Here is a 21,691-nt window from a genome sequence, read left to right on the forward strand (position 1 = left end):
AATATGCAAACGTTTTCCTATATATAGAAAGACAAACCAGCGGATCGGTTTTGAAAAATAATTGACATATAAAACGTACACTATGTATAATTTACTGGAGTTAATTAGCTTATGCTATTATACTGCATGTAAGTAGTTACTAGTAGTTAATTAACAATGCATACCGGCCATATATGCATCCCTGAAGTTATCTGAATTAAAAATGCAATACACAGCGGTTAATTACTTTATTTGCTAAAAAGTTAAATATATAATAGATCGTTATTTTTCATACAGATTTTCGTAAGAAATTTTATGTAGAAAACTACAAATTAAATTTCTAGTTAAGAGACAATCAAAGCTGGAAAATGATGACTATAATAATAATGACAAATCTGAGTGGAATATATATTTATTTAAATGATATGAACATATGCGACTATCTTAGTTTTCATATTTCGTACATATAATTTGTGCATATATATAGTTTGTCTAGCTACTCTTTCTTTTCTGATAAAAAAACACAAGGTCGGATGGGCAAAAAATAACAATCTACTTCCTCCGTTTCATAATGTAAGTCATTCTAGCATTACCCATATGCATATAGACGTCTAGATTCATTAACATCTATATGCATGTGGGCAATGCTAGAATGATTTACATTATGAAACAGAGGGAGTATTATAGTTGTGTATTTTTGTCAAATGTGTATCACACATAGAATTCTACTGAAAATCTGGAATTAAACACGACGATAACTACATATATATCTAGGTTTATACATGCTTGAATGCAAGGAGGATTAGATCGAATAAGATACACACAATAACACAAGGTCAAGAAATCAATCAAGGGAAGATAAGATGTATATATACCTTGGTTTGATCAGTCGTGGTTGGTTGGGTTAAAATCAGTGTATGATGTGATCAAAATCCTTGTAGAAATCCAAAGATGAATCTCGATAGGTAGCAGATAAGAGTAGCTAGCTAGGAGACATGAATGAACTTTTGTTCTCTTGTCGATCCCTGTCTGGATTAGTTGCTCGATCAATGTGCATATATATATGCAGTATGTATATATTCTCTCTCCTTCTCGATCCCTAGCTAGCTATCTAGCTCGTTATCTGCAGGTTCAGATCCCAAGAAGAATGTTACAGAAGCATGTACAACAACATGAGACATCATCAGCAAAAGTGTGAGGGATCTTAAAAAACAACAAATATAATTAATTAAAGAAGTATGAATAAATCAAAGTATGTCGTCGATCTACAATTCTACACATATGATCTGCAAAAAAGTAGCACGTAAAATATATATATATATATATATATATATATATATATATATATATATATATATATATATATATATATATATAAGCTCATGAACTCAAGAGTAGCATCAGAAACCTAGCTACACAATACCTAGATGTGTGGATGCATCAGCTGCATGATATATAAAGTTGTTGATTGACTAGTAAATCCTGGATGGCTCGATCGATCGTTGGTCTCCCTCCTCCCTCCTCGATCCGATCCTGATGAGAGATCGGAAGAGAGGAGGAGAGGTAGCTAGCTGCAGCTGAGAGAGAACGGAGAACAGGGAACGGGGTTGATGTGTGAAGATAGAACGGGATATGATTGATTGATTGTTTGATGAAAAGAAGAAGAGAAAACTAGTAGCTAGAGAAAACAAGTGGAGTAGTAAAGAAACGGATCTCCATGCGATCCATGGCGACCATGAATTAACGCATGTATGCAGTAGCACAGGCAGAAAAATGAGGAGAAATTAAGAAGCTAAATATTAGAGGTAAAACTATATATATATATTGCACACTGATGGATCGAAATTAACAAGAATAATATATATATCTAGATATATGTAATTAAGCAGCCTGGGACGACTGGGAGGATGAAAGAGATGGCTGAGGAAGATGCAGCAGGAAGCTAGAGAGAGAGAGAGAGAGAGAGAGAGAGAGAGGAGCAAGAAGCAAGAAGAATGTGGATGGCGAAGCTAGGGCGGCCGAAGGGAGGGAGGAAGGAGGAGACGTAAGAGAACAGCGACTGACCTAGCTAGCTTTGCTTTCTTTGTCTACTCGATCGATCCCTCCTCCCTCAGGCCTGAGAGCTAAACACTGTGGGGCCCACGTTACAGAGGGCACGCAAAAAATGGGACCCACCCGACCACTACTCACCAAACAAATGAATCCCCATCCATCCATCAATCCACTGCAGCCTCGCGCCATCATCATTTCTTCCTTTTCCTTTAGCTAATTAATCTAAAAAGATATTGTGTGTGTATACATATCTCTGCTCCACTATTTAGTTTACCTATTTAATTAGCCATACTATTGCTACGAACATACTACACATTAATTGAATTTAGACGTACCAATCCTATACGAAACTAGTTTTCACATCCGGCAAAATTTCGTTCGTAAGTATATAAATGAAATCAGGTTTCGGAGAAATTGCATATATATGTTGGATGATCGATCGATCGCTACCAATTAATATATCAAAAGGCCAATTTCCATGAAAAAGGCAAGGCTTATATATGTTTGTACGCGCTTGCTATAGCTATTCGGCCGGCCAGCGTATTAACATATGAAAAGGTAGCAAAAGTTAATTATATAATTAATGGCGGTGAAGGCAGGTGCAGAAAGGATGGCATCATGCTATGCATACATGTCCAAGTGAGGTTGAGGTGTGTTGGAGAATACAGGCAGTATTAATCCGTGGATGATTGTATTAATTCCCCACAACCACAAAAAGAAAAGTGAAAAAAAAGGCGAAAGAATTTAAAGGCAGGCAGGCAGGCAGCTAGCTGCAGGCGTGAGCTTGAGCCGATCATTAGCCTCACACACAAACACGAGAGATGTGCACTGCATATACTTCATCCGTTTCAAAATGTTTGAAACCGTTGACTTTTTAACACATGTTTAACCGTTCGTCTTATTAAAAAAAATTATAAAATATGTAAAATTATATGTGTACATGAAATTATATTTAACAATGAATTAAATGATATGAAAAGAATAAATAACTACTTAATTTTTTTAATAAGATGAGTGATCAAACACGTACTAAAAAGTTAACGGTGTCAAATATTTTGAAACGGAGGGAGTATATATTTACATCCACCCGGTCTCTAGATCTACGCTTGCGTGTATCCCTTCCCTTCGCCTGGCTTGCTCCTCCTATTTAATTTCCCATGCGCACATTAACCATCTTCCTTTTCTTAATTCATTTCATTTCATATCATTTCTCTTTTTTAAATCAAAATTATTACTGCTACTATCACTACTCATATAACAGCACATTAATTAGTACCAGTTTGACAAAACCTAACAGTGATGATAGTTTCCTGGTTATCCCACAAAACACTCTTGCGCTATGCAATGACAAGACCCGGCCAGTACTAATGTTATATCTACTGATGATGGTTTCCCGTCCCACAAAATTAAACACTCTCGCGTTGTGCGGTGGTAAGAGTAAGACCCAGCACTGGTGTCTACTGATTATGGTTTCCCTTCCCACAAAACACTCTCGCATTATGTGTTGGCAAGACCCGACATCAGTGCCGGTTCATATTAACAACCTGCATACATTATTCAGCATACAATCGGCGTTGGTTTATAAGAATATAATGACCCCACACTAATGAACCTCATAATATTAGTGTTCGTTTTAGATATGAACATAATTTTTATCATATGAACTCGAATCGTACGATAAAATTTATATAAAAATTGTACGTCTTGACAAAATCTTTGTAGTTGACAACCTTTTCATTTGAATTCTTTTAATTAGATAATTAAATCCATTATTCAAATCTTTACCACGCATGTGAGGGAGAGGTCTCGGCTTCAAATCCTATTTTTTAAAGTTCTTCCGTAGCCTACATTGTAAATTTTGATCCATATTATTAGTGTTGTTTGTAGCCCCAACAGGCAATTATATATTATCCCCCCCCTCCCCCGGGGCGGATCTATAGTGTTAGCATCGGTGTCAGGTGACACCGACGACTTTCAGCAAAATCTATGTTAAACTGCTTATCCATATATTATAACACACTAATCTAAGTATACTTAGCATGCTATGACACCAGTGAATCAATTTTCTAGATCTGCCACTGCCCCCCCCCCCCCCCTCTATGTACCCCACACACATGCACCCCATCGCCAAGCGTCCAAAGTTTATTGTCAGTTTGATTTCCAACACTAACAAGGAGATATAACCCGGTACTAAAGCCATTTTATATATTAGTGTATATATGGCTCCAATTAGTGACAGAGTTACAAAAATTTTTGAACTCGAGTAAAGTTTATTATAACTATCATTTGATATAGAATTTTTATCATCAGTTTATTTACAAAAATATTAAAATTTAATGTAGTTTTCAGCAGCGATCTTGGGCGGCTGTCCGGGCTAGTCGGACAGTGGCTCCGCCCCTATCTCCAATACCTCAAACACTGCCATAAGTTCAAATCCTCTCGGAAACAGGTTATTTCAACATTTTATTCTGTACTTAATAATGGATGCACGTTTCTCCTTAGTACTCTAAACAATAAAACAAATATATCTCAAAATATCAGGTTGATTACGGTACAATGTATAGTATATAACAACTCGCCTGTTGCATATACTACTAACTACTCCTTCCATCCCAAGGATCTAGAATCGTATATGATATTTTCTAGCACTCTGTCCCGATTCATTGTATTAGTAAATGTCACATCTTACTCTAGGTCTTATATTTTAGGACGGAGAGAGTAGTAGTAATATATATTGCGTCAAATTAAAAGCAGTCCGTCCCAAAAAAAGGCAAACCGTGGGTTCCCGTGCCAACGTTTGGCTATCCGTCTTATATGAAATTTTTTTATAATTAGTATTTTCATTGTTGTTAGATGATAAAACATGATAAATACTTTATGTGTGACTTATCTTTTTAATTTTTTCATAATTTTTTTAAATAAGACAAACGGTCAAACGTTGGATACGGAAACTAGGGTTTGTCTTTTTTTTTTTGGGACGGAGGGAGTACTTGTCAGTTGTCAAGCAGTCCCGGTAAAACCGCAAGAAAGCTATAGCCAGTCCCAATCAACAAACCGCGTTGCACCACCTGACATTCAAATCAGTCGGTCTGAGCCTCACAAATTTCATGCACCATCCATCTGGGCATATATCTTGCTGTATCATCTACTGTCTACTCCTACATGCAAGCCTGCCAGTAAAGTTGTTGTACAGTACAGTAGTTGCAAGCCCCAAAATATTATAGTATCTGCAACTTCATACAGAGAGACAGGAACAGGAGAGACAAACTTCTCTAGCTAGTAGTACTAAATTGAGATGGAATGACAATCATCAATATCCAGATCTCTACTAATAAGTCGATCGATGCGAGAAAACACACTCTCAGGCACCACTCCTTGCAGGTGCCGACACACAGACTCAATGCAATGGTTTACACAATCTCTGTTAAATTCCGACAAACTTTGCCGATGCACAATGACAGTATTCCACACGAATCATGGAACCTACAAATTTTTCGACCTACCCGAATTCTGTCAGTTTCCTAATTTGCAAACAACAGCCAACAGGGCACTAACAGGAAAAATATTTTCATTGGACGAACACCGCCGCTACCAGAGACACCACAACTGCAAGCCAATAGCGGTTTGGTGATGCAGCAGAGGATGATGAACTTGATGAACCATGAGGCTTCTGAGCCCTAGAGGACCAAAAAAAAAAACAGTTGAAGCATTAGTCATTACTCCTGTAAGGTCAAATGCAAAGTAGCTGGAGTACTCTCTAAAGCACATAAGCAAAATACTAGCAACATACTTCTGTTTATCCTTGAGGAGGCCACAGTAGAGCATGTTATCTGGAGCCACCATCTCAGTGACATTATAGCCTCCATCTGGATCCACCACCCTGATGTATGTCTCCTGACCAAGATACCATGTGTCCAGATTTTCGGTGCGTACGTTCCAAAAACCCGGGCTGTCAAGTGACAGCATCACAGCAGTCCATGCTCCAGGGAATACCTACAACATGAGTGTGTGATAGTATCTATCGTTGTTAACTGCAGGACGCAATAAGCTCATCTCAGCAATCGATGACTAGATAAATAAATATCTCTTCAATCTTGACTAAGAAGAAATATTAACATCTTGCATCCACCAGCTCATAAATAAACATTATAGTGGGTGTGAACATTAGCATAGTTAAAAAGCATCCTGAAACACAAGGACTTCATCAAGAGAAATGGCCAGCCTACGATAGTTACCTGTGTGGTGCAACGAGAAACACCATCCCACTTGTTGTAAGTCCCACGGCTATTCTCAGTCCACTCACCATAGTCCATCCTGGTTGGCAAAATGCAAATGATCCATTATACAGGTTGTTTGCTGATTGACAGCCAAGGAAATGCAAATTTGAAGCATTGCTCACCCTACAACCCAAAATGCATATCCATCGATATGGTAGGTCTGGACTTTCGTGTCATTGTTCTGAAATACAATTTCCAAGAAATTCTTGTATGTGGAGTTAATGACAGAAGTTTTCATCACTGGCGGTCCATCAATTGGCATAGTAGGGAAGTCAAGCGTGTACACTCCTTTCTTGTCATAGAGATCCGCCAACCTCATAGGGGTATCAGGTGGGGAAAAAGAGATACCACTCAGTGTAGTCCGTTTTTTCCCGTTGATAGTAACAGGTGGTTCATTCCTGAGCTTGTAAACCTGGCTGACGTTGATAGAGCCATAGTGAAATGAACCTTGAGGATTTGGACGAGCAGCACCAGTACTCACATTCATCCTGGGAAAAGAGAAAGAAAGTGTTTTGTTGAGGACAACATATTGCAAACTCTTGGGGACAGTGATATATGTCTAGACTCTATGTTGCTCACGAGTTGTAGCAGACAACCTTACACTTTATAAATAGATGATGCTAGCAGAGACACAGAACCACTGGGAATGACTACTAAACATTTAGAGGTCACTATATGTATTGGAAGCAAATTGAAGTTTCTAAAGGAATACAAAAGGTAGAGGTATGCATAAGAACAGATTGTCTGGGCAGAAAACTCCCAAGTACACTGACAGAAGTGTTGATTTGCAAAGAAAAGGATGTATGTATTTTGTTTGAAGTGTGTTTCCCATGCAGAATCTGAAAACAAGTCATATTTGAATGAAATATCTTTGTGAATTCAATGCGACTAAATGTACATAATTTACATTATGGGAAGTAGCATAAGGTCCATGATAAGGAAAAGGTGAAAACAAATTAGGAGATGTAGGTATAGCAAAAGAAAAGTTACAAACAAATTATTATATCACATTAGCAAAAAAAAAAATTTGCAGCGTATGCTGGGTATAAAGAAGACTATTAGAAAGTATCAGCACATGATGGGTCAACCATTTCTAAGGTACATGCTTTTAAAGAGGCTAGGATTGCATGAGAGGAAAATAAGACATTGGTCATTTGTGCGGGGTCTGCAACTAAGAAGAAAGAGTTATTTTGTACAAACCTGATGGAGCGTGCCTGGTTCATTGAGAAAGTTTTGTCGTACTCATCATTTGGTGGATCAGGAAGAGGGCCAGAAGCTTTTCCCTTTGAATTTGAATACTGCAAGATTGCAACACCGGTAACTTTGGTCCACAGTGATTCATTAACAAACCTAGCACTGGCCACAATGTAGTAGTCACTGCTTGCATTCTGATCCATGGTGATCAAAAATGAGTAGGACTGTCCCACATGGATGTCAAGATTTGTGAAATTCTGCTTCATTGTGTATGATCCCTCAGTTTCAACAAGGGCCAAATTGTGGTTCTGAATCCTGAAGTTCAAGCTCGTCGATATACCCACATTGTGGACACGGAAACGGTATGTTTTTCCTGTTGCGGAGTTTGAGCAGTCAGTTACCAAATCATGAGAATAAACAAAGGCAATCATTGTTCAAAGAAATTTTAGTTGGCCCTGTCATGGAAGTGATGATGAACTATCACTTTCATTCATCCAACATAGCAGTGAGAACACATTGTACAATTCAATGTTACATTCAAAAATACTGGTAGCAGCAGCAGAGAGATAGACTTATAGGAGCAGTTTTTTTGGCAACATGTACAAGGACTAGTTTAGCTTATCATGCTGAAAGTGTGGGAGGACTAATCACCTGGTTCAACTTTGATAGTCTCATGTTCAATGCCAGCAGGGACGAGGGAATCATTGTACCTATACGGCCCCTTGCCATTCATCAGAACTCCATCAGGCATCCCGAGCTCTTTTCCATCATCGAGCATCTTCCTCAGGTCCTATACAAGACAAACACAATCAGCACCATGACCATTGATGTGATGAGTCCTGGAAAATAGGCTTAGGTTTTTTTTTTCTCTCTCTACCGTGTGGCTCTTCTTGTACCAGTCCCCAATGAACAAGGTGATATCTCCATCTGGTGTGTCGAATGGGACAGAAATGACGGCGCGGTTGTTGACAGTAATACCTCCGAAACCACCAGCAGCACGCTGCAGGCTAAGGGGTGGGAAGTAAAAGAAGCTCCCAATCTGGTCCTTGACTTGGAAATTGTAGGTCCAGTTCCAACCTGGAGGTATGGGGCAGGTTGTGCCAAGAACACCATCCTGCCAGCAATTCTTTCTTTGCTGGATCCCATCCCTGATTGAAATAAGACATGGGTCAGTCAACACATTGACAGCACATTATATTGCGAGTGAATGTCAGCATGGGAGCGTTGAACAATATAATGGAATGGGGGAGGAAATTGAGTCTGACCAAGTGATGAGTAATGGCTCATCCAAGCTGTTGAGCACATTGACGACCACATTGTAGTTGGTGGTGAGGTTCATGACGGGGCCAGGGAACTGCTTGTTGATTGCGATAACCTGAAACAAGTAAAAGGAGGCATAATGTTAGTAAAGAGACAGGCATGAAGATGGAGGCTAGCATTCGCGAGTTGGAAAGAGAAGCAGAGGTGAGCAGAGCTAGGCAGGCAGTAATACTAGTACTAGGGCGTGTGCAAGAGGGATTAGTGCTTCAATTCGAGGGGAAGGACGGATCGGAGTAGCGGAGATCTGCTACTGCTAGAGCGATAGGAGAAGTTTGGCAAAGGGTTGGAGCAGTTGTAGTCTGAAAAATGTAAAATATATCTTTTGAAGTAACAGGAACACATCCAGTCCGTCTAGAATCCAGATGCGAATGCGAATGAAAGAATGAATCTTGAAATAAACTAGCTAGTGTTCCGGCGCACGCAAATGTTTCCCCTAATATATTAGTGCAGAGTGTAAGCAATGAGCAAATCTGATTCGTCCCAGGAATGAGGGGCACGAATCGGGGGGAGAAAAAAAGAAGAAGAAATCTTAGAGGGAGGGATTCCATGGAGGAAGCAAGATGGAAGCTTTGGAGGCATTCCATGGATTGATTTGATTTGTAACACAACACTATTACTAGTAGTGCTCAGAAGTAGTATAGCAAGAAGAAGAAGAAGAAGAACCTTCTGGGGAAGGCCTAGCGGGGAAGCGGTGATGAAGGAGACGTCCCAGTCGAAGAAGACGTAGGGGTCGGTGGCCTGCGCAACCAAGGCGCCGGCGACGGCGACGAAGGCCAAGAGCGCCGCCGCAGCAGCCGCCATTGGTGGTGAAGTCAAGCACTTCTTCCCCCTCACTCCTCTTGTCTGTCTGTGTGTGTGCGCGTGTGGGAAGGAAACAAACCAAGGTCCAAGGGGGGGGGGGGGTTTTGTGAGTGAAGGCAAGCCCCACGACTCTGGTATATAGGTGTCCAAACAGGCGGCACGGCCCGGCCCGGCACGGGCACGGGTCCGGCACGGCCCGTTTCGGCACGGCCCGTTAGGCACGGCTGATGAAACGGGCCGTGCCGTGCCGGCCCACGTGCCGAGCCGCCGGCCCAAGCACGGCCCGTGGATGGCCGGGCCGTGCCGTGCCGGCACGGCACGCCTGCGGCCCACGGGCCGTTCGGGGCGAAATTTGAGATTTTTTGGAATTTTTTCGAAATTTTTATGAATTTTTTAGCCTCCCAACGGTTATTTTCAAATTTGAACGGTCAAATAGCCGTTAGTGTGCCACGTGGCGCCTTCCCATTCGACCGCCGCCCGCCCACGTGGCGCTTTCGGCCTGACGGGCCGCCGGCGAAACGGGCCGTGCCGTGCCGCGGGCCGTGCCGGGCCGTGCCGCTACAGTAGCCGTGCCGTGCCGGGCCGTGCCGCTACACCATTAGAGAAGAGATAAGTGATGGTCGCACTCACACACACTGCTCCTGCCCGCCTCTGCTTATGAGACGCCGACTACTGTACACCTCACCTGACATGAGGGGAAAAAGAAGAGCAAAAATCTTTACTTTATTTTTTTTCTAACTACTCCATCCGTTCAAAAAATACCGTCCAAATTTGTTGGTTGGTTGTATTAGGATGAGTCACATTCTCATTAAGAGGTACTCCCTCCATTCCAAATTGATCTACATATTTTATAGGTACACCAAAACCAAAAAAGCTAATAACTCTTTCATACTATATTTATTCTAGCAACAAACTCAATGCATGCACCATTCCCAATATTTTCTAGCCAATAACAAATCAAGATATTACATGTGGGTTATAAATGCTTGTGTGCATGGATGCATGCATCAATGTCCATTTACTCCAATACACAAATAACGAATAGACTCAATAAATGAACACAAATATGTAGATCATTTAGGAATAACCTAAAAAAACTATATGTATATCAATTTGGAATGGATGGAGTATCATATCTCCTCCTAATTTATCTTTTTTTTTTGGTTTAGTGGGGGGTGGAAGTAGTAATCCCTCCGTCCCAAAAAAGAATATGTCCACGTAGGTTGATTTTTTTTTGGGACAGATGGAGTAGACATTAGTTTATTTTCTTTTAGAGCAAAGATAGTGAAGTGGTAGGCTATAAGTCAAATATAAACTTATATAGAAAAAAGAGAAAAAGTGTTAGCTCTAATACAAGAGCTTGCTTTACACGTGCTCAAGATATTTACATTAAATTTACAGAGATAGAAAGCAAGAGCAAAGGAAAAATAGAGTCAACCTTTAACTATAACATAAGGTAATGCCCTTACAGAGAAGAGTGTAACATACCTGTTCACATGGGACATGTTCTCTACATATGCTTCAAGGTATATATTGCTGGAAGGAAGGAAAATAGCCAAAAGCAAGATAGTGCTTTTATTTTTCTCCTTGATGGACTGCGTGAAACGAGGATCGAGTCGCATTCCCAGCTAATTGTGCCTGCCTGTCTAGCTCGTGCTGATCATGTGGTGGAGTAGACAAATCGGTATCAATCAACAACTACTCCTTCAGTCCAGTCCAGTCCAGTGTACTCCACTACTCATCAATCAAAGCTGGCATGGGCATGGCCACGTTCTTCGTGAGTTGTTTTCTAGGGATGGCGGATGCCGGCCAAGAAGAAGATTTAAGGAGATGCATGCGGCTTCCGAGGCATAAACAACGGAAACGAAACCAACGGATTTAAGGAAGGAGTAAAGAATTGTATGATTCCGCATTTGGCCGCGCGCCGCGTTCAAACCGGAGATACCCTACTTAACTATTTTCTCTTCTTTTCTTTTCTTTTCTTTATTATTACCAATGGAGCTACTCCAGTGAAGTACACTCTCACTTCCATAAAAAAACCAATTTAGTACTGGTTATGACATAACGAATCTGGATATACATTTGTCTAAATTTATTGTACTATAATATGTCACATCCAGTTCTAGATTTACCATTTTTTTTATGGAGAGAGTACTGTGTAATTGTAATTTTGGTTTTCCTTTTCTTTTTCAAGGTCGGTGATTTTGTCTCGCTTTTTTTGAACCGAAGCCGTAGATTACACCTGCTTTGGACGGTCGTTAATAGACATTGACATTGAACTTCGGCACAAAAGCCCCTAATACCGACAAAAATGTTTCATTTCCTTAGAATAAGTTTTTTAAAAGATTTATTTATAAAATAAAACTTTTAAAAAGCTAAAATATAAATATTTCATATGTATACCACCTTCATTCTAAAATATACTTCATTCGTCCTACAAATTCAACTTCTACGTATAAATCTATACATAGCTTTCATCCAAATTCATGTATAAAAACTATTTTTACAGGACAAAAGGAGTAGCTACCTAGCTACATGTCCACTCTAAAAATTATATTTTTATTGTAAATTTCACTTTTTGCCACTTTTTATTATCGATGTTCTGTTTTGGATCATTTTCTAAATAATGCTTTCACTTTAGACCGGGTAATTTTATATTTGTGGTACTTTTGAGTCATCCTTAACTTTTTTATCCATCTACGTACAATTTGTCATATGTTAAAGAAACAGAGAGCTTGTTGACGAATAGGAGCCGGCCTACTCGAGGTCATTCATATGCGTAAGAAGAGAGTCTAGATGATCTAAATTGAAATAAAAGAGTCTAGATGATCTAAATTGAAATAAAGGCAAGATTACTCACTTCCAAGTAAAAATATTGATTAGAGGATGGTTCAAAGCGAAATATCAGTAATAGAAAATGACTTACGATGAAATATACTCAATATTTTGGGAGAAATGGAGTACTACAATACCTACCTAGTACTACTTCCATTCCAAGTGTATAAATATTGTCTGATTCAATCTGAACATGGGGATGTCGAGAGAGTATTTTGTTTAGAAGATAAGAGCAAATACAATAGCATATTATTAGCCAGCTATAAATATATTTTAATAAGATAAAAGATGAGAGAGAAGAGCAGCGGGCTACAGATCTGTAGCCAGCTACAACACGAACTCCAAGACACAATATGTGTATGACATGTGGGACCATATATTAATAGTATAGTAAACAACTATTGTACGAATTGGCTATTAGATTGGCTATAGATGAATTGGAACTAGTAGTGAGCTATACTATTAAACTTGCTCTAAGGTACATATACTAGTATACTCCCTCCATCTAGTCATATTTCCAAAATCTAGTCATATTTCCAAATCTGAAAAATTTACTCAGTATACCTACCTAATACTACTAGTCCTCAGTACTGGTTCTATTTTCCATCAATTAATTTATTTTACTACTATGAGTGGTAAGTACATACTACTGTAGTAATTTGTTCGCAAGTACGATCTGAAATACTAGTAGTACTGCTAGATTTAAGAAACAGCATCAAACCATCAAATTTGACCTACTTGGTTGGGCTTCATAGCCCAAGCCCAACAACAAGAATGTTCGTACGGGCTTGTTTAGTTGGCAAAATATTTTACCCATACATATCACATCGGATGTACGGACACACATTTGAAGTATTAAGTATAGTCTAATAACAAAACAAATTACAGATTTCGCTAGGAAACTGCGAGACAAATTTATTAAGCATAATTAATCCATTATTACCAAATGTTCATTATAGCACCATATTGTTAAATTATGGCACAATTAGGCTTAAAAGATTCATCTCGCGATTTCCTGGCGAACTGTATAATTGGTTTTCTTTTTTTATCTACTTTTAATACTCCATGCATGTGTCCAAACATTCGATGTGACAGTGAAAAAATTTTGTTTGGGAACTAAACTGGACCTAATTTCCTTTCCCTTCTCCCTACTTTGCCTATCCATGTTAAGATGTTCTATTTACATGTAGTTACTACAGTAGCATCTTGATCAAACATGTATATGTAGAATGTGATGGGCGCAGTAGGCCGGAAGAAACAAAAGCCAATATGCATACTACTCCGTCTTATTTGAAAAAATTATTAAAAAAAATTAAAAAGACAAGTGACGCATAAAATATTAATCATCAAACAACGATAAAAATACGAATTATAAACAAAATTTCATATAAAACAAACAGTCAAAATTGGACACGGAAACCTATAGTTTGCCTTTTTTTTTTGGACGGATGGAGTAGGTAAGATATGATGAATTGATGATTTATTCAGTTGACTGGAGAATCAGGGAAGCAATTAATTAACTAAGCAGGCCCGATGAAGGCCACAACGACACCATAGCCCATAGGCACGCACAGGCGCACACACATCCAGTGCGGCAGTGCTCAGCTTAAATGGAACTAGGGCATCTTGGCAGTTTAACAGCCGACAGAGATCCTAACAAGAGCAACAACAACATCTGGATAACAACAGCATACGAGTACAAAGCAAATAAAATGGCTGGACGTCCGGACCAAACAGCTGCTTAGTGCTTGCTAGCTAGCACAATCAGACTACCATGCATAGTGCACAATGTGTTCCTCAACAAACTGAAAACAACAACGGTGGTTATCACAGTGCTACAATGATGATGATGATGATACAGTGCTACAAGCTCCATCATATGCGTGATAACCACTAGACGAGATGAGATATGGCCTCTTACTTCTTTCCCTTTTGGATGACTTTGACTGCATTGTTCACACCGGCCATCTTCTCATCTGTGATCGGCCCTCCTTCTGGAAGATCGAACTTCCTGCGGGTCAACGACCTCTGCTTCCCTGGTGGCTGAGGGTCCACAATCTCCAGCATACCTTCAAGTTCATCAAGCATAGACTTCTTTGCTGTCCTCACCATGTAGTCAGGACCCTGTTAAGATCCAACCACAAAATATAATTTTAGAACCACAGGGACAAGAAGCACCAAACATATAGCGAGATCAAAGGCCAACTATTATAAGGTGATATGATATAGCACCCCTGTGCGGTGATATCATATAACATCCTTGTGCTTCAGGAAATGTGAGACTAAATAAGGTATGCTATGTGCAAGAACTGAAAATGAGCAACATATAAAGAAGAAACAAGTAGATTTAATTAGCTATACATCTGAATCTGATGAGATGTGCAGACATTTTATTACCTACTAGGTATAAATGCTCACCCTTCATCTCCTTGTGCGTTAAAGGGAAATGCATATTAATTTGGTTAATATTCAACTAGTGTTTCACAACCATATGTATAAGAAAGAGATGCACAGCAGCTGCAATATTTAGGTCATGCTTTGATTCCCCTAATATTAGGACTAATCAGTAACTTGAGGTGATAAAGCAGCATTGGAAACCTATGCAGAGATCCCTAAAGGATTAATCGCCCTTGGACCAACCATAGAGGTTGCAGATTGATAATGCAACAGAAACAGTGACGGCAAACAAATAGAAGGCCGACGCTCACCTCAAGCGCATCTACAGTGAGCAGCAGCACGATGATTTTCTCAGTGAACCTTTGGCGCTCTTCATGGTCATGTGCCATGCGATGCCTGTAAGAGATGTTATAGAAGAGGGACCTGATCTCCTTGAGCTTGGCCTTAGCCACAGCCAGATCACGCAGGCAGCGAAGCACCTGTGAACGGTGTGCCAGGTGAGCCCTGTAGTTCAACTGGATCAGCAATGCCGCATCCTGTGGGGACAGTTCCTTCTTCTTTGCCTTGCCATTGCCCAATGCAAAAGCCTTTGATCGAATGAGGGGAGGAAAATGCAGGATTGTCAGCATAAATGTACATTTGAAACAAGAGGAATCAATCGGTTGGTTGTTCTCTAACTAACAAATATTTCCATATTATGCCCACAGCAAGAGCACCGATGCACATCTAATTTGCAGACACTAGTAGTATCTCTGTAAAAACCAAACCCCTCTATTATGACAGATACAATCTTTTTTTCTGGAAATAATCACATAAAAGTGTGATCTTCAGCGAGCGAAATGGTGACTACATGTAATGTAAAAGATGGGGTTTGAGAAAGTGGTCACCTTTCTAATGGCGACGCATCCAGCGGTGTTGTCCTCCTCAGGTGGGATCTCCTCGATCTTGACGGAGAAGGGGCATTTCTTCTGCTCCTTGTTGACCACCACGGTGTTGTTGTCCTTCTTCTTTTTCTTCTTGTCGTCCTTGGCCTTGGTTTTGAGCTTGCTGTGATCCTGCAGGGCCTTGTGATGGAGTTGGTCCTCGATCTCCTCGTCGTCGTCGTCGTCGGTGGCAGAGAAGTCCTCCTCCCAGGTGTAGGAGTGTGACCATGGCTCGAGGCAACCCTTGCCCTTGAGGTGGGTGGCCCACTTGAGCTTGGTGGCAGCAGCGGAGGCGGTCTTGGCCTTGGCCTCCCACTTCCACTTGCGGTCGAATCCATCGTCGTAGGGGGAGTCGAGCTCAGCCTCCCACTTGAGCACCCTCTCGCCGGCGCGAGGCTTGTCCTCGGTGGTCCACTTGACCTTGCGGCCGGTGGACTCGGTGACATAGGTGCACTTCCTGCTGGTGGGCCTGGGGTGTGGGGCGCGGGCGGCGAGGGCGAGCTCGAGTTGGGAGACGCGGTCGGTGAGGGTGTGGAGGAGGAAGGGGTCGAGGAGGGAGCTAGTGGGCGGCGTGGGGAGGAAGGGGTGGAGATGGAAAGGGTCAGCAGCGAAGGGGGAGTCGAGGGCGAAGAATGGGCAGGTGGAGGAAGCGGCGGGTGGGGAGAGGAAGGGGCAGGAGGAGGAGGACGGCGGTGGGAAGGGGAAGAAGGGGTCGTCGAGGAGGTGGGCGTAGCGGTGGTGAGAACTCATGGTGGCCGGCGGCGGTGGAGCTCTCTGCTCAGCTGCCGCTGGAGTGGGAGTGTGAAGGAGACTTGGTGATCTGCTGATCTGATCTGATCGGATCTGGTGTGGTACTCCATCCATGGGGTGGGGAAAGCGATGGAATGTCAAACGTGGTGGGGTTCTCTTCTCTACGGAAGATGAATACGTCTTCGTGATATACGCTTTTCAGCCCGGGAAACGCCTTTTTCTCTATGCAAGACGATGCACAACAACGGTTTGGTTGCCCATATTAATCCAAAACGGTTTATTAGGGAATAAAAATTATTTTACATGCACAACTTTTATATATATGATTTCAATTATTTAAAATCCAATACTGAAAAAACATTACGTTGGAAATATCTTAATATCAACTTATACATGGATATGAATCAAACCATCCAACTTCTTCTCCATTCCCTTCCACTTAGTTTCATACGAGTAGCCGAGACCCAGCACTAAGGCTGTGTTCGACGGTGCAGGATGGGAACCCATCCCTCCTGCACACAAACGGAGTGATCTTTTAACACATGATCAATTAAATATTGGCTTTTTTTTTCTTTTGAAAAATGGATCAATATGATTTTTTTTAAAGCAACTTTCATCTAGAACTTTTTTTTTTTGCAAAAAACGTACCGTTTAGTAGTTTGAAAAGCGTGCACGAGGAAAACTGTCACGCCCCGAACTAGTCCCGACCGGAACTAGCCCGTGACGCTCCAAATTAACCTGTTAATCGATACCAGTCCCAGGAAACAGTGCTGGTATCACAGGAAGACAGATTATCACAGCAACAAAGGTCTCTTTATTATAGAGTAGGAGTACAATCAAGTCGGGCTGCGGACAGATCCCGAGCTCACAACTGCATTACAAAAGGGAAGCGGAAGCCAAGACTTGGACCAAACAATACAGGCGCGACCTGGGAACTAGGCCGAAACCCTAAAACTCATCGTAGCCGGCTTGCTCCTGGAAGAACTCCTCGTCAGCGGGATCCACTTCATCTTCTTCAGCAACTGGGGGAGGGGGGATTATTTATATAGAGCAAGGGTGAGTACGGGAGTACTCAGCAAGCCATGGGAAATAAGTGTTTAATGCAGGCTTCAAAGAAAGGGCTGTTGTTTTTGCAATTGATTTTATTTGAACTCTTTTCTGAAAACAACTAAGTGAGTGCTTCTCAAACGACACGGATGAGACAGTGCGTCTCGTCCGGTCGGAGTATGTGCAATGTATCAGTCTTTAAAATTGATCAAGATTGGCACCCGGCCAACAACTTTCAAACGGCCACCCGGGCCTAGCTGATCCCATCAGCTGCAGATTTTCCAAACAACGATCCCCTTTTCACAACAGCAATTTCACAAGGCAGTAGTCAAACAAAACTACGCTAGGAATCACCTCACATCCGCCCATGACCGTGGGCACGGCTGTTCGAACAGTTTGTTAACCTCTGCAGAGGGGGTACACTTTACCCACACGACATTACTAACCCGGATCACCCAGCCTGTGGGGATCAGCCACGTCGGTAGACCTCCAAGCTTTCATGACAAGGCATTTCTAAAGCCGACACAGGTTTACCATATGCCGACGAGAGGGGTCCCAGACCAACAACAGGTTAGGTCCCAGACCATACTGTGCCAGGATGCCCAGGGGTCCTCCCCGATACCACCCCGGCGAATCCACATGTCTCTCGGCATCAAGGCTCCCCTGATAAGTTAGTTACTTAGCCAGGGGTGTCCCATTCCACCCATGTGGTCATACTTGTCTTATGTTCGGATGAAATTCCAAGGAAACGGTCCTTAAGTGCGAGAGCGGGAAACCGTACACCCGGTATGTTCCCCGGTCCGTGGTTTTGGAAATTCATTTAGTTCGCAAGCACCGACCCAGGTGTCGTGTTTTCCAAGCCTTTTGTAAAACCCAAGTTTTACCCAAGAAGTTTTTCAGATTTTAAGTTTGAAGGCGACCGTCGATACTCGCACAGGGTGCACGAATATCGAGGCGTAACTAGATGGTTACAAGGGGACATGATATAAAAATTAACAAAGGAAGGATCAAATGCAACAAATTAGGTAGGTCCGCCAATCTGCCTTGCAGACGGGACAAACAGATTAAGTGCGATCCTATCAATGCATAATATTTTTCAAGAAACATAATTAAATTCAAATATAGGCTCAAGATGTTCAAAGGTGGCTTGCCTTGCTCGAGATCTAGAGCTTGATCCACGAAATCCTCGCACTGCGGGTCTTCGGGCTCCGAAACTATACGCAAAACGGGACAACTCAACAAATGGCAAAAATAAAGCCCTATTAATGACCTCTAAGCGTGCCATTAGATAGATCTCGAGATTTGAGGAATTTTGGAAGTTGAACGGAGTCAAACGGACTTACGGTTGGGAAGATATTGAATTTCTAAGATTATTGAATTTTTGGTCTAAAGGAAAAGGATTTAATTAAATCCTTTTGGAAAAAGAAAAGAAAAGAAAAGAAAAGAGGGAGGGAAATTAGACTTCCCTCGGGCGGCTAGGGCGCGGCCCGAGAGAAAAGGGGCGGCTCGGCCGAGCTTAATGGGCCGGCCGGCCCAAAAGGCGGCCGAGAGCGCGCGCAGGAAGGGAGGAGAGAGGGAGACGGTGGACCGGGCTCACCTCGCGTGGTCCCGGGTGGGACCCGCTTGTCAGCGGCTCGGCTCACCGTGCGGAGGGAGTATGCGGCGTGCGCTAGGGTTTGGGGAAGGGACGCGGTGCACGCGCGCGGTTCGCGGAGGACGCGGATGCGGCGGGCCCACGCGCAGCCTCACGGCTCGCGGTGGACCGCGCCTGCGAGCGGGGCCGGAGGGAGCGGCTGACCGGGGTCGGCTCGACCCGGTCTTGGCCGAGCTGGCGCCGACGTGGCGCCTACGTGGCTGCCACGCGGGCCGGCGGGAGGTAGACGACGACGCCGGCCGGAACGGACGGCGGACGACAGCGGCGAGCGGCGGAGCGAACCACGGCGATACAGGCGAAAGCGAGCACACCGGGTGGTTGCACGAGACGAGGGGAGAAGAGCCAACGGCTCGGATTCGCCGGAGGGAGCTTGACGGCGGCGAATTGCGGCGGCGGCAACCGGCGGCGGAAGAAGGGGGAAACGGCGACGAGGTCACGAGGGGCCGATTCCCGGCGGCGAGAGCATCTACGCGGCTACGGGAATCCGATGCTAGCGTTGGATTGGGCGGAGCTGTGCCGAGCGAGGCCGGCGACGAGCGGCGCTTCCGAGCTCGGGCGGCGACAGCGGCGAGCACACGACGAGCGATGGCAGCAGTCGGGGCGGCGCCGGCTAGCTACGGGGAGGCTACTCGTGCTACTACCCGAGTCTAAGGGGAGGAGAAGGAGCGAGGAGGAAGAACGGAGGGAGGCACTACCGTGCGGGCGGGCGCAGTGACGAGAGCCGACAGCGCGAAACGTGATCGTTTTGGCCTCGGGCCGAGGAAGAGGAGGAAGAGGGCGCGGCCGAAGTCCCCTTCCGCGTCCTTGCTCGTGCCGGCTCCTCCGACACGCGCAACGACGAACGGCGATGGCGAACAGGGCGACAGTGGCGGCGAGAGACGAAAACGAGGGAGATTTGGAGGAGGAGGAGCTTGGGTTTATAGGGGCGGCAATGTCGGTTTGGGAGAGAGGAACCGACATTGGACGGTCAAGCCAACGAGCTGGCGCTCCGGCTAGCGGCCAAAACGGCGACAGGAGGTGACGCCGGCGAGAGGGAAAAAGGGAGAAAAGGGGGGAGAGAAAGGGGGCTTGTCCCTTGCCTCTTTGGGAAAAGGAGGAGGGGAGCGGGGGCGACGCGGCAGAGGGAGGAGGAGCTCTGCCTCTGTCCCTTGGAGGCTAGCGCGTGGAGTGGCAGGGGCCGGGCGATGACGACGGCGATGACGGCGGGGGCGATTTGAGCGGCGCGGCTCGGGCACGCGTGCTGGCTCGCGGGGCCGAGCGGCTGCGCGGCGGCAGGCGCGGCAGGGCAGCGGGGCCGGGTGACGCAGAGGGCGCAGGCGCGGCACGGGCGGCGACTACGCGGGCGCGCGCACGCGAACAACGGCGCGCGGGGGCCGAGTCGGAGGGCTCGGCTCGGCGCCGCGCACGCGCGCACGGCGCGCGGGCAGAGCGGAGAGTGAGCCCGGGAGGGAGGGAGAGAGAGAGAGAGAGCCGGGGAGGGAGGGGAAGATGGGCCGAGAGAGATTCGGCCCATCCAACCCGGGGGAGGCGAAATAGACTTTTGCGGAGGGACTTTCGGGAAGGATTGTGATTCGGGATTGAACTCAACGATAGATCGGGGATTTGAGATCTGAGATGGCACGGACACTAGACATCAAGCAAAGAAACAGATTTCGCAAATAGGGTTTTTAAGAGATAGTTTTCCCGCTAGGCGCCACGACGGAACGGGCGCTACAAAAACAAAAGATATGGGTTCCCCGCAAAAAAAAAACAAAAGATATGGGTTGGGAAGATAAAGTGTCGAACTCAGCCTAAACACCCCATAGAAGTATCATGCCTCCGCCCCTCACTGCCCTATAACATGCCAAGGAGCCTCTCCAAAGTCCAAACCACTCAACTGTAGCGCCCGTTCCGTCGTGGCGCCTAGCGGGAAAATTATCTCTTAAAAACCCTAATTGTGAAATTTGTTTCTTTGATTGTTGTCTAGTGTCCGTGCCATCTCAAGATCTCAATCCCCGATCTATCGTCGAGTTCAATTCCGAATCCAAATCCTTCCAAATCAAATTCCTCCGCAAAAGTCTATTTTGCTTCCCCCGAGGTCGATGGGCCGAATCTCGCTCGGCCCATCTTCCCCTCTTCCCCGGCCCATCTCTCCCTCTCCCCCCCGGGCGCTCTCCCGCTCTCTCTCTCTCTCTGTCTCGCTCCCTCCCCACCCCGGCGCGTTCCCCCCCCCGCTCGCTGCTCGCGCGTGCGAGAGCCGCGCCGAGCGCCCCCTCCTCTCGCGCGAGCTCCCCGCTCGCAAAGCCGGCCCCGCGCGCCGTTGCTCGCGCGCGCGCCCGCGTGGTTTCCCGCCCGAGCCGCGTTGTCTGTGCCGTCCGCGTCGCCCGGTCCCGCTGCCCAGCCGCGCCGCCCGTTGCTTCCCGCGCGCGCGTGCCGAGTGGCCGACCGCCTGGTCGCCGCCGCCGTCACCCCCTGCCGCGCCA

The 21,691-nt window shown here is 44.5% G+C and overlaps 2 protein-coding genes across 2 annotated transcripts; both read right to left on the reverse strand.

The window, feature by feature from the left end:
* Positions 1–5,287: 5,287 nt before the first annotated feature.
* Positions 5,288–9,698, reverse strand: LOC4339854 (monocopper oxidase-like protein SKU5). Its single transcript, XM_015785718.3, has 9 exons — positions 9,486–9,698; positions 8,768–8,877; positions 8,380–8,650; positions 8,154–8,292; positions 7,509–7,875; positions 6,431–6,796; positions 6,267–6,345; positions 5,822–6,024; positions 5,288–5,708 (listed from the first exon to the last, which is right to left on the reverse strand). The coding sequence occupies exons 1-9, from the start codon at positions 9,621–9,623 to the stop codon at positions 5,600–5,602; spliced, it is 1,782 nt and encodes a 593-aa protein (XP_015641204.1). The 5' UTR covers positions 9,624–9,698; the 3' UTR covers positions 5,288–5,599.
* Positions 9,699–14,112: 4,414 nt separating this feature from the next.
* Positions 14,113–16,623, reverse strand: LOC4339855 (BAG family molecular chaperone regulator 7). The gene is made up of 3 exons (XM_015788700.3): positions 15,743–16,623; positions 15,167–15,442; positions 14,113–14,582 (listed from the first exon to the last, which is right to left on the reverse strand). The coding sequence occupies exons 1-3, from the start codon at positions 16,526–16,528 to the stop codon at positions 14,376–14,378; spliced, it is 1,269 nt and encodes a 422-aa protein (XP_015644186.2). The 5' UTR covers positions 16,529–16,623; the 3' UTR covers positions 14,113–14,375.
* Between the last annotated feature and the right edge of the window lie 5,068 nt (positions 16,624–21,691).

The sequence above is a fragment of the Oryza sativa genome, chromosome 6, assembly GCF_034140825.1.
Source record: "Oryza sativa Japonica Group chromosome 6, ASM3414082v1".
Classification (NCBI taxonomy): Eukaryota; Viridiplantae; Streptophyta; class Magnoliopsida; order Poales; family Poaceae; genus Oryza; species Oryza sativa.

Excerpts from the sequence above, each read along its gene's own strand:
- LOC4339854 (XM_015785718.3), bottom strand. The coding sequence starts at position 9,623 with ATGGCGGCTGCTGCGGCGGCGCTCTTGGCCTTCGTCGCCGTCGCCGGC. Across the intron at positions 8,878-9,485 it reads CGCTAGGCCTTCCCCAGAAG|GTTATCGCAATCAACAAGCA; the intron begins GTTCTTCTTCTT and ends TACTTGTTTCAG. Across the intron at positions 8,651-8,767 it reads GAGCCATTACTCATCACTTG|GGATGGGATCCAGCAAAGAA; the intron begins GTCAGACTCAAT and ends TATTTCAATCAG.
- LOC4339855 (XM_015788700.3), bottom strand. The coding sequence starts at position 16,528 with ATGAGTTCTCACCACCGCTACGCCCACCTCCTCGACGACCCCTTCTTC. Across the intron at positions 15,443-15,742 it reads GATGCGTCGCCATTAGAAAG|GCTTTTGCATTGGGCAATGG; the intron begins GTGACCACTTTC and ends ATTCGATCAAAG. Across the intron at positions 14,583-15,166 it reads TCACTGTAGATGCGCTTGAG|GGTCCTGACTACATGGTGAG; the intron begins GTGAGCGTCGGC and ends GGATCTTAACAG.